We start from the raw sequence: 12,726 nt of genomic DNA on the forward strand, positions 1-12,726 counted from the left end.
GAGGTCCGTGTTCGATACGCGGACCAGGCGGATTTTTTCGGTCGCGCACCAGTCACCTTGCTCGACTGTTCATTTTTCTTCTACTTTGAAACTTTCCTCTTTTCCTGCCTCAGTCTCGGGCTAAGAACAAAATGGTTAACATCCACTAGCTCGCCTGTGCACTCACTACTTTATCATGGAGATTCGTGTTTGTCCTTTTTCCCCCTTGTTCACCTTCTCCCGGAATTATTTTCGTCATTCTTGTCCAGCTCGCTGGCACCTTTGCATTTAATTGCGTTATTATCATAACCCTAAAAATGCAGGCCGTTTATTCTTGTTGGTGTTAGACTGGTGGCAGCTAATAAAACCCGTCTGCTCTATTGACGTCTAACTCCTGGTCAGCTCAGTTGGTAGAGCGCTCCACTGGAAATGGAGAGGTCCGTGAGCGTGCAAGTGCTTTGCCAGCACGCGCGCGCTCAAAGTTTACGAGATGCCGAAGTGTAATCGAAGGTAGGGGAATTTCGCGTTCGCACTGGAGCTCTGGAGGCGACAGGCATAACAAATGCAAAACCTCCCTCATATAGGCTAGGTGGCGCTAGCCGCCGCCTATAACGGCGTTTTTTGGGGTGGTGCTTTGGATCTATATCTTTAACAGTTCTTCGGCTATCCAACTGCGTATCTATCCAGCTACGTATTTCAAAAAGGAGACAGCGGGAGCCGCGGAAGCTTTTTGCGGTTTTGCCATTTTGCCTCAAATCGCCGCATGACTGTTTGTTTTGGTGCGGAGTGAAGCCGAAGAGCCAAGCGGATGGTTGTTCATTCTGCCAGTCAAATGGCTTGGGCGTCTATTCAATGCACTCGACGTCAGCTCAATTTAGATATCACTCTACGTTGCGGGCAGTCTTTCAGGTATGATACTGGCTGACCTCACATCGGGAGAGTTGTCAGTGCAGTTTTTAGCGATTCAAGTAACCTTGACAGCAGTCTAAAGCGTTTGCAAAATTCGGCTTAAAAAATATTAAAGAAATCGCGGAGGCATTTAGCTTGCGAACTTGCACAAGTATAGGCGCCGACTACGGGGAAACTAAATTCCACCTGTGGGTGCACGGAGGGTTGGGGAGATCTCTCTGGTCATAGCCTCCTGTACTGGTAGAGGTTTGCACGGTTACGGGCCAGCCCGTGGGCCACAGGCCGACTCGTGAACTTGCATTAAAGCTACAAAGCAAGCCGAACAAGGAATTACTTTCTTTTCTTTTCTTTTTAGCAGCAATGCTTTTTGAAAGTTTATTTGGATGGTTGGGGGGAGGAACGATAGTGGAGATACCTAAATGTTGAAATCATGTGTGTTTGGGTATGCTTTTCTACGGTTCGTGTGCGTGTGCAGCGAATGCACTTTCGGAGCATAGCGGCGCGGCGATCATTTTCGTCAACGGCGCCGCTGCCGTTGTACAGTCGCTTCTCCCCATCAACACTCACGGATACGCTCCTACAGAATGCGCACCCTCGCAGGCGTAAACCAACTGTACGTACGACTGCGTGCATCAATATGACTGAAAAAGTTCCCCTGAAGGGTGTTTTTCTTTATAAAAAAGTTCTCGCAAACCACCACAAAAGACCGCAGCGGGAATGGGCAATGTAGAACTTTGTTCGTCTTTTGTCCAAACCTGTCGCGACGTTTCCGTTCGTTTTCTGCCTTGACACATGGCTTTGTTTACTACTATTTGCCAATTTTATTTTTCCATTCTTTCCCATGTGCGGGCTTGGTCGTAGAAAAGGGCAACGTGGGTAATTTTTCTTAACGAGCCGCATAGGCCCACAGGTCGGTCCAACTAATAATGGCAGAAAAAAAAGGAAAAAGGATGCCCACTGCATTGACTACTGGGTACCGTAGTCAACATGTGTAGCAGTTGCAAGCGAGCTGCCATGCCGTGCAGTTTGTGAGCTATTCATGCTGGGCAAAAATAGAGCGAGCATCAGCAGGCTCGTGAAAATTAGCGTTGGGCTGGGCCGGCTGACGAAAATGGATAGCGGGCCGTGGGCAGGCCCAGATCCAAGAGACAGCGGGCCGGGCTCCTAAATATTGGCCGTGCAGACCTCTACTGTCGGGTCCCGATTTCCCTTGGAGAAATCGAAAACTTTCCGCCTCTGTGCACAAGCAAAATATATAAACAAACGACAACGAACGTTTCTGCCAATCACAAAAACGACCACAGTGTGATGAAGTGAAACATTTTTGCTCAAGTTTCTTGCACCCCATGTGTGTTTAGTTTGATTTGAGGCCAGAACATTTTCTGTCGCACACACACCATTTCACTGTATTTTTAGCATTTTGCAAATATATTTTCCAAATGCTTTCTGTTCAGTAATACAAGCAATTAAGTTTTAAGGCCCGTTCACACTCTTGCGACCTCTTAAAACTGGGTTCTTTAAACCTCTTACGACAGGACACACTGGCGCCACCATCTATTGGGTAGCAGTGTAAACTTGGTGGTCCAGCATATTTTTTATTTCTCTCGCGCATTATCCTTTCTTTCTTGGCTCGAAAAACTTTTGTCAACATTATAAACGAGCCTTTCTTATAGGTATTACGCACATTTGACCTCGGGAAATCTCGCAAAACCTTCACTCTTGTGAGATGCAGTTCCAGGATCACCGCATAGATGGCGCCAGCTTGCCAGTGTGTTCTCTCGTCCTAAGAAATTTAAAGAAGTTATAACAGATCTCGTCTCTCTCGGTCATTCTCAGTTGCAAGAGTGTGAACGGGCCTTTATGTTACTGTTCTCAACTGACTGTTTTTATGTTTGAGTATGAGTACACCATAACTAGTGCAATATCTAAACCATAGTCGGATACAAGTTATGAATGTGCCATGTCCTTATTTCCGCCAGCCAGTATCCTTCTGCAATGCGATGATAGTGTGCACCCCGCACTGACACCTGGGGGATCGGTGCATATTGCTCACTTTCGAAAGATACAGGACAGGCTGGACAGAAAAAAAAATGCATCTTAATTCGAACAGGCACAGGAATTGTGCGCTCCCACCTCAGATGCCCTGGGCCGTGCCAACATCTTTCTCTTCCTCAAGCTCACACATAACATAACTCATCACAGCTTTCGTCTTTCCTGGTTGGTTATCTGGTGGTGTTTATTTTGCTAATTCTTAGCCTGTATGTGACTATAGAGGTGTACAACTGACACGGGCCCACAAAGACGTTATTCGAATCCATACTGGCCACACTTCGTATGAAGTGTTTCAGATCTGTCATGGACAGACAAATGACATTTGAGATTGTGGCGCTTATTCCAGGCACATCCTCGAATATGTAAATGGTTCTTGTAAGATACGAGACAAAAAGTTAACGCACAGGAAAAACGGGATGAAAAGCACGACGTTCATGAGCACATGGAACATCCCAGCATTGATGACATTCTTGGTTTTAAACATGTTCTGGTCCTCGGAATTTCCTTGTTTTTCTCCCTAAATTTCAGTGATTGGCATTCTACATGAGGGCGAGCAAATGTACTCAAAGGCTTTGTTATAAAAGAATCTCGCTGCATTCTAACAAATAAGCTGATTTGCCTTTTCAAGTATTCAGTTATGCACTGATTCTAGTGCAGACCTGCTGCTGGCCCACATGGTGTTCGCATTTCACCCTTCCTTGCCAGAGGCAAGGCCACTCACTATGTTATATGAATGAGGGCATGTGTTTGGCAACAAGGGCATTGACAACACCTCTTCATGCACATACGAGTGGTTGTCTCGAATGACCACCAGTCTGCCTGAAACTCAAAATATTTTGAACAGTCTTTCCCCTTTGACTTTGGCAATTTGCATTGCAAGCCCAATTTCTAATTGCACTGCAACTCGCCAAAAAAAAAAAATTTTTCTTGAAGCATGTGGTTGTTGTGTGAAGAGCACCCATTCTAAACACACTTTGATTGAGTTCAGCGGCAGTTTATATGCATTCTAAACATGCTGCCATTTTGTTTTGCACACAGGTGGAAGAAAAATGATGAAGGCGAGTGGCTGAGTACCTTTGCTAACAAGGTGTGGGTCCTCAAGCAAGATTTGGAAGGAAACATTCTCTACAAGGTCCTTGATGGCAATGGTACTGCTACATCAAGTTGTAATGATGGCCTATCCTTAGCAAAGGGAGCTAACAGAAAAAGGAAAGCCAAGAACGGCTTGTCTGAAAGTCAAGCTGAATGTCAGTTAGACGACCATGGACATTTGCTCAGAGACTACTTTCAAATGAATGTGGACCTTGAGAAGTTGTACAAGCAGTGGTCTGCGGCAGACGAAATCTTTAGGGACGTCGCAGTTGCTCTACCAGGAGTCAGGATTCTTAGGCAGGACCCCTTTGAGGCACTCGTGGCATTCATCTGTTCGTCTAACAACAATATCACCAGGTATGTTACTTTGAGGTTTTGAAAACCTTTCCATCTTTGAGTACTACATGTTCATTAAGGCGCTCCACCCTATTGTGTCGGGGTTTTGAGACTGCATCTTTTGTAATGCTTGTGGGTGTTTTGGTTGGTTGAAAAAAAATTGTATTTTCTACTCCATTTGGACTGTGCACGAGACAGCAAAGATTGCAGGCATGAGTGCAAAACTCGGGGAAGCCATAAGGCTTCTTGTACAAGTGATGGAGCCACCTCTTTTGCAGCTTTAATTTATTATGCCATTTTAGTAGAAGTGGAGTGGACATATGTCATGGTGCCATCTTGCAGCCATATTTAGTAGCCCAATACTAGAGCATCTTTTCTTTACAGAATCAGCTCTATGGTGAACAAGCTCTGTGAGATGTATGGCACCCATTTGCTCAGCAGCAGCACTGGCAGCTTTTATGCCTTTCCCACAGTGAGTGTCCTGAAAGTCCTTTCATAGTCGAATGCCACATGCATACGTCTGTGTAGACCAAACATTTAGTCGAGAAATCAATCACAGGCACGTGTGGGGTACGAGTTTGGACAGGCCTACATCATTTGCTTCCCTTTTGCTTTTTCTCCACTTAATTTTGTACAATAATAAGCCACCTCAGACTAGTTAGTACTGAGAGCTCAGTCAGCTCGCTTTAATGTGGACCACAGTGAATGTTACAAGCATGAGTACCTTGCTTTAGGATGCACGTTGCTGCACAGACCCTTGTGCAGCAAGGTGGAACAAGCTTGCACTTAGCGACTGCTGCAGTATGTGTTATGGTGAAACCCATTATAGTAGGGACCATAACCAGACCTCTTTCATGTTTTATTCTAGTTCCGCAATACTATACACATGCTGAACTGGGATTTTGCCAGCATCACTGAAACTGTTCAGGCTTTCTCGGAACTCCGGAAATCTCATCTCTGAAATAATAAAAATCACAACTTCTCTGGTGCCCCGACTTATTTATTTATTAGTGCGGGCATTTATTAGTGAGAACTTAGTGAGGGCATGGAAATAATCAGTAGCAGAAAAAGGAAAGGGATAACATCCTGCTTTTTCACGCCGTCCTAAAGCAGGATTCCTTCTCCCATTCACCCATTGTGCCTCGATCTGTTTCCTGTGCTCGGAGGGGGATGGTGCGTTGTCTTTTCTTCATGGTCAGGCAGAGCAGCTGGACAGAGACAGCGTGGAGCCGGAGCTGAAGGCAGCTGGGTTCGGGTACCGTGCTCGCTATGTGCGAGCAGCAGCCAGGGCCCTTTCCCAGCAAGACCCCCTTTGGCTGGCTTCTCTCCGTGAGGCATCCTACCCTGAGGCACACAGTCAGCTGCTCCAGCTGCCTGGTGTGGGCCCAAAGGTGAGGCTGCTTGGGGCTCACATGTGACCTTGTAAAGCCTGTGACCTTTGCCTTCTACTTTTAAAGGAGAAAATTTCTCACCTACCCTTAGCTTGTACTTGACCCGTTTACTGCAGTGACAAGTCTGGTTTGTCTGCAGACTCGAAAACTTTGAGTGAAGCCTTGGTGCTTCATTTTACCTAAAGAAGTAGGCAAAAGTTGCGAAAGCAAGCTCTTTGCTTTGGGATGTGTACTGGCTGCATGAACGAGTGTGCCTGCTAGGGCACAATGAGGCCCCTTAAATATTGTTAATGCTTTGCTACCTAGTTTGTATAGTCTGGTTAATTATTCATTGTCTTTTCTATTGACTGTAAATTGTGTATTTGCAGGTTTAAAGGGATACCTCAACGAAATTTTAAATATATCTGTCGTGTCCAAAAATAGGTTGAATATGATCCACAATATCCGTAAATGAGAATCGCACGTTTGTATTTTGGGCCTGGTGGCTCTATTTTTTGTTATAAACGGCCCACTCTGGCAAGCGCTCGGAGAAGGCCCAGCTTAGAGCACGTGACATCTGATGCAATTGTGACGTAGGTCGTCTCGGGACGAGCAAAGCTACCGCGAGGCTGACGTCGAGAGGGTGGCCTAGTCGTTCCAGCCATCGAAGCGGCTGCTTTTCTAAGAATTTTGAGTGACGGGTTAATCTTCTATAACCTTGTAGAGTAGCGACGTCTGGATGCACAAAAGGAATTCTCGGGAACAGGGGAGTTCCTCCTTCCCCTCTTCTCTCGTTGTGGCCGGAGGCGAGACAATAACCGTCACTACTTCTCAAGGTTCCTAGACAAACGAGGCGTTAGCGACATCCACCAGGTGCTCTTTGCTAATCACTTAATTTGTTTTAAAATTTCTTTTCGTGTCTTTTTTAACAAGATATTGGTGTGTATGACGTGATACTGCTCCTTTGAACACATATAGACCATAAAATAAGTGCCGAAATTTCGTTGTAGTACCCCTTTAATGTTTAGAGAATTTGTGGAAGTGTAGTATCTTGGAATATTTTGTGGGAACAAATTTGTGCAATAGAGTAAGCTGTTTGATAAGCCTGACGTATTAATTATTGTGAACAATACATTGATCCAACGAATGCTTCGCAAATATTCTGAAAATAAGATCACCATAAACTACAAGTCTTTTTCTTTTTTTGTGCATCCTGGTTTTTTACTTGTTACAAGTGTGTCCAAAGCATACAGCATCAGCTTCTTTTACATTCTGTTTGTTACTCCATGTGCTTGTACCAGGCATTGGATTCAGGTTTCATTCTATTTTCAACTGCAGGTGGCCGACTGCGTGTGCCTGATGGCCCTCGACAAAGCCGACGTGGTGCCTGTGGACGTCCATGTCTGGAAGCTGGCCGTGCGCCACTATCTACCGCACCTGTCCAAACACAAAAACCTAACAACCACGGCCTATAGAGAAATTGGTGGGTACTTCATGTTTCTCGCCACAGTTCACTGTCGCCGACATATTTTTGGCTGCGCCACTCATTGCCTCTGGGAGGCTCAGGGTTGTGCCCCTGTTTGAGAAGAAAAGAACTTTTAAACTAAGAAAAAAAATCTCGCCCATGTTTTATTGTTTTAAAGGCCGATGATCAAGCAGAACGGAGGAAACCTTTTCTACTGAAACTAACGCCCAGACCCACTCTTTTCGGGTAAGGAGGGAAGAGCAAGGGGAATGGAGAAAACACTGGGAAAGGATTTTCAGCCTGGCAGAGTGCTACCTGCTCATCGGCCTTTAAAATTGTGCTATTGCAAGTTCATCACCATTTCATCTAAACCTATGAGATTATTTTTCCTGTAGTGGTAAATTTCTGGACTGCTTCATAAGCTAGTGTCAAGGTTGCAGACTCTAGCAGAGCATTTTTTCGACCCACTTTATCCATGCTTTTGCAGTCAGGGATTTTTCTCATACTCACATACTCTATTTTGCACAGAGCTGTGGCATCACTGACTGGCCAAAGCACAAGGCTGTCAAAATCGGTACAGGGTGTTTTCACCTCAAATCATACAATGACTGTCCGGGTAATATTTTCGATATTTCTGTAATAAATGCATGTGCAAGCCATGTTTTTGGAAGGAACATCCAGCTCTATGTGAACGCCGTAGCAAAATGTTTCCCAGGGATGCAAAATTAAGATCAAGGCGTGGACATGGCTGAGATTTCACTATGGTAATTTGCACAGCTGCCAATGTCACACCAAAGCATGCACATAGTAAAAAAAACTTCAATTTATTTTATAGACAATTTACAACATGCACAGCAAATATTAAATATTACAATTATATATCTATATACAAAGGAAATTACGAAGCATGTCAAGAAAACATGTTTTAGAGACACTTAATACAAAATTTCAAGAACTGAGTTTATTCGACCACACAAAAACAAGAAAAGATCAAGAAAAAAGAACATGGTATTACGAAGATTTGACCCCACGTGGCTTGACAGGCTAAATCTACAACACTGGACACGCTTCCGACAACAAGCATCTGCTGCCAAGCAACCGCAAGATAATCTCGGTCAAGACTACGAGAACCCGACCAACTTCCTAATCTCAAGATGTTACTTTATAATATTTGCTAACCAGCTCGTTTGTGTGCATGCACTTTGTAAAAAGTCATACTATCCCAAGGTTTGTTTTATCTTTCAATTTCCCTTTGTTGACTCCTAGGACCCCCCCCCCCCCCCCCCCCCCCCCCACCCCCCTTCCCCTCCAGCTTATTTCCTAGGGAGTGTCAGCGGATGCCACTGCTGCAAACAGTATGAATGGCAGATTGCCTTCTTGAAACTCAAGCGCGTGCACAAGGAAGGTCAGTCACCGCTTAAACAAAGCGAGGGAAGTAGTATCTGGGGGGTCGTTATCTTGGTGTCCGAGATTGTGAGGTGGAAAACGTACAACATCAGCTTACCATTTCAAGGTCTCGACGTGTAACGTAACACACAAGGATTACAAATAGAAGTTGGTGACCACAAGGACTTTTCTTGCTGTTTTGGTTTCACCACGCTAACCAAACATTTGGAGCCCGGAGAGAGGCATACAGGAACTCTCACATTGGCATTTGGAGAGAACATGTCAAAAAAGACTTCCCTCGCTTTGGTTACAGAGTGACTGACCTTCCTTGTGTGCGTGCTTGAGTTTCAAGACAATCTTCCATTCATACTGTTCGCAACTACCGGCAGTGGTGGCGTCCACCAAAATGCCTCAGGAAATAAAAGAAGTAGGGGGGGGGGGCTAAGGAGAAAACACGAGGAAACAGAAAAATGATACAAAGCTTGGGACAGTATGACTTTCTGAGAAGTGAACGCGCGCAAATGAGCTTGTTAGGAAACATCGTGATCTAATTCCCTGAGATTTGGAAGTTGGTCGGTTCTCGGGTGCTTGGCGGCGGATGCTCGTTATTGAAGCGTGTCTAGAGTTGTAAGGATTTAGTCTGTCAAGCCACGTCTGGTCAAATCTTTGCAACATCACATTCTGTTTTCTTGTTTTCGTGTGGTCAAATAAACTCGGCTGTTCTTGATATTTTATGTTGTGTTGACAGTTTTTTTATTCTTCCTGTCCCATGGTTTTAAGTTATGACGACTTTCTACGCTCTGCAATAGAGGAGCACCGTTGTACAGATTTTGTCGGTTCTAGAGAATAACTTTGAAATCGACGTCGTGCGACAGAGACACTGTAACGAAGACAAGCTAGCTCAATTTGAGTGAAGGTTTGTTGTTGTTTTTCTCGTTTGGAGGTCATATGCTACTTGATATTTTGCCGTCACAAGTTAGCTCTACTGCAAGGAGTTAAGAAGAGCTTAAAATAAATAGAAGATGAAGATTTTAAAATATTGAAGTGCAAGTTCGCTACTTTTGGACAGATTACTTATGTTTCAGCATCAATATCAAAACTGCAATAATGGCTAAGCAAATATTTTTTATGTATGCATAAGTTGCATTTCAAAATGCACATTTTGAAATATTTTGTGACGTTTTGCATAAAGTTGTTTGCTGGTAAATAATTTGTGAAACTGTCTCTAAAACATGTTTGTTTTTACATTTCATAATCTTTTTTTTTTTCATAGAAGTATATTATTGTGTTTTTTAATATTTGGTGAATGTTGCAAAATGTCTATAAAATAAATGACAAAAAATTTAACTATGTGCCTGCTTTTGGTGTGACGTTGGCAGCTGTGCAAATTGCCATATTGAAATCTTTGCAATGTCCATGCCTTGAGCTTCGGGAAAAATTTAGCTATGGTGTTCACACATAGCTGAATGTTCCTCCCAAGAACATGGCTTTCACATATATTTCTTACAAACATATAAAAATATTACCTGGACAGTCATTGTACGACCTGACATGGAAACACACTTCAGTCCTCTCATAAAAATTTCACACTGTTTAGCAGATAGAACATTAAGCTGCGAGATACATAACTGCCTGGGGAATTCTGTATTCCTTGGCAGTATTTATTGTAAGACCACTAATTGTTGCAAACACCAAACTCCTTGGTTCAGTGGCTGGTTAAAATGGTCACTCTAACTCGAAATTGCGAGGGGAAATTCAGAGTTTTGCCGCATATAAAAAAGAAGTGCCAGATATAAAAAGCACCATAATGTGTTTTTTATTTGTCAAACAGGAGAATGAACAGATTTTATCTAGACAGACACTTACTGCTCTCTCTTCATTCACTTCACTGAAATTAAGTAGAGAAACAAGACGACCAAATTATAGCTGACCTTACCTTTGTTTATTCTTTAGGGAGCTTCTTCAAAGAGCGGTTTGGCCCTTATGCTGGCTGGGCACACTCGGTAAGCAGCCATACTTCACTGTGGTGATTAAGAGGTTCAAATCTGAAGGTCACCACATCAGAGCACGCATAGATTGTGCCTTTACCAGGGGCTTGTTTGCATGCTGCTACAACAAAACTTCTGAAACTAGCTAAAAGAGTGGAAGGATGAATATCATAGGTGCAGGAAAAAATGTCCCCGGAAAAAAAGTCTCCAGACAAAATGTCCCCGGAAAAAAAGGCCCCATGTGTAAAGTGGGAAAAAGTGTCCCCAAGTGATTTCTTATCTCTGGGTTTCTGATCCTCATGGCCTTCGGATGGTCCGGTCATATGTCCTTGGGAATAAAGGCACCGTGTGGCAGGTAGGGAAAAACGGCCCCAACAAATAAGGCGATTTTGCGAGGTATACGTTGTGACACTGTTTGCGCAAACACGACATTGGTGTTTTTTCACATTTTACTTAGAAAGAGTATTAGTGGAAACAAAATTTTACCGTCTGCATTATATCCCGAGATAAGCACTTTCAGTACCTATAACAACTTAGATCATAACTAACCTTTCGTTTCTATAAAAAAAAAAAACGATTAAAAAAGAAACAACTACCAATCGCTTGTTCGTGCTAAGTGTCACACTTTTTACCTATTTGGGAATGGCACGCAAGTACCTCTCAAATTTTCCCAAACACAATAATTTGGTTTTGGCTAGAAATGGTTATAAATGTTTATTTCACAATGAAAAACAAACAAAAACAGTTCTGATGCATTGTTAAAAAATCAGGAATGAAATGACAGACTCTAGATTCATACACAAAGTCAAAAGCTGATCGTACGGCAGTGGAAAAAATGTCCCTTTGGGGACATTTTTTCCTACTTTCCACCTGGGGCCTTTTTTTCTGGGGACATATTTTCCGGGGACTTTTTTTCTGAAGACATTTTTTCCGGGGACGTTTCTTCCGGAACCCAAATATCATAGGAACCATCTTACTTTGTTTGTTTACTCGCCCCCCCCCCCCCCCCCCCCCCTTTCTCCATTGTTTAGTTACAGGATTTGGGGGCCAAGCATGCACAACAGCACATGAAAAACTTGGTCGTTAAATTTCTATTCCTCCTGGTTTTTATACGGATAGCCATTGTACCAGCCCACATTCGTGTAATCACTGCTGTGTGATGCATGTTAAAAAAAAAAACAAGTTATTGGCCATAATGCAGCAGTAGCCGAATTGCTTGTATGCAGTAGAAACGTGGGGTGTGACACCGTCTCAGGGCAGACTAGATTCCACCGTGTGAACGTTCACGTACGGTGACCCTTGGAAGGTAGGTAGTGTATGCCGTGCATGCCAGGAAGCTCACCTCCTTATGCTTTTCAACTGCATTCAAGAAACCTGTATGAAAGTTGCATGCTTTCATAATAAATATTGACTAAAGCTAGGCATAGCACCCAGCTGATGACCTTTCTTTTCTCCTGCAGGTTTTGTTTACGTCGGACCTGAAAGAACACTCGAAACAACCCGGACGTGCGTCTGCAAAGTGCCCAGCTATGTAATTGGGGTTCAATACATAGGACAAGCTTCCTCAATTCCTTGTCTGCAAAGATAGTTGAGTGAAACAAAAATCTGCATCAGCCTTCATCCACTGGGTCACCATTAAATCTGGGCACTCATTGTCAAGTTTCTAACTGACAGTATGATGACCATTGCACCATTCACTTGCAGATACCAATTTCCTTGCCTCTGATATACAGTCAAACCCGTTTATAACGAACAGCAGGAAATGCTACAATCAGTTCGATATAGCGAGTAGTTCGGTATAGCAAAAAACATTTACAACGAAGGCGAGAGCTTCTTTCTTTCTCATCTCTTCACTTCCGCCTTGTAACAAAGCGCTGGAAAGTTTTTTTCATTGTTTTTTTTGCATGCATGCAGATTTTTTTTAGCTTATCTCCCCTTCTGAATTGGTTCTCTTCGTGGGCAAATGCTTTGGGATGAAAAGATTTTTTTTCTGTGCATGCGTGCAGAGTACAGAGTTTAATTTTTAGCTTTCTCCCCTTCTGAATCGCTGCTTTTCGCTCAATTTTCTTCACAACTTGAGCTTTTGCAATTTTCTTTCATTCCTACTACTTTTTTGGGGGGAAGGGACAGGCTAGAAGACGATTGCTTG

General features: G+C 43.4%; 1 protein-coding gene across 1 annotated transcript; it reads left to right on the forward strand.

Moving 5' to 3' along the window:
* Nucleotides 1-664: 664 nt before the first annotated feature.
* On the forward strand, nucleotides 665-12,145 carry LOC8037406 (N-glycosylase/DNA lyase). Its single transcript, XM_029991198.4, has 7 exons — nucleotides 665-888; nucleotides 3,979-4,389; nucleotides 4,753-4,840; nucleotides 5,568-5,759; nucleotides 7,077-7,221; nucleotides 10,543-10,592; nucleotides 12,038-12,145. The coding sequence occupies exons 1-7, from the start codon at nucleotides 788-790 to the stop codon at nucleotides 12,110-12,112; spliced, it is 1,062 nt and encodes a 353-aa protein (XP_029847058.2). The 5' UTR covers nucleotides 665-787; the 3' UTR covers nucleotides 12,113-12,145.
* The last annotated feature ends 581 nt before the right edge of the window (nucleotides 12,146-12,726 follow it).

The sequence above is a fragment of the Ixodes scapularis genome, unplaced genomic scaffold, assembly GCF_016920785.2.
Source record: "Ixodes scapularis isolate PalLabHiFi unplaced genomic scaffold, ASM1692078v2 PGA_scaffold1__304_contigs__length_218370807, whole genome shotgun sequence".
Taxonomy (NCBI): domain Eukaryota; kingdom Metazoa; phylum Arthropoda; class Arachnida; order Ixodida; family Ixodidae; genus Ixodes; species Ixodes scapularis.

Coding starts and splice junctions, on each gene's coding strand:
- LOC8037406 (XM_029991198.4), top strand. CDS start 788: ATGGTTGTTCATTCTGCCAGTCAAATGGCTTGGGCGTCTATTCAATGC. Junction 4,841..5,567: donor GCTTTTATGCCTTTCCCACA/GTGAGTGTCCTG, acceptor CTTCATGGTCAG/GCAGAGCAGCTGGACAGAGA. Junction 7,222..10,542: donor CACGGCCTATAGAGAAATTG/GTGGGTACTTCA, acceptor TTTATTCTTTAG/GGAGCTTCTTCAAAGAGCGG.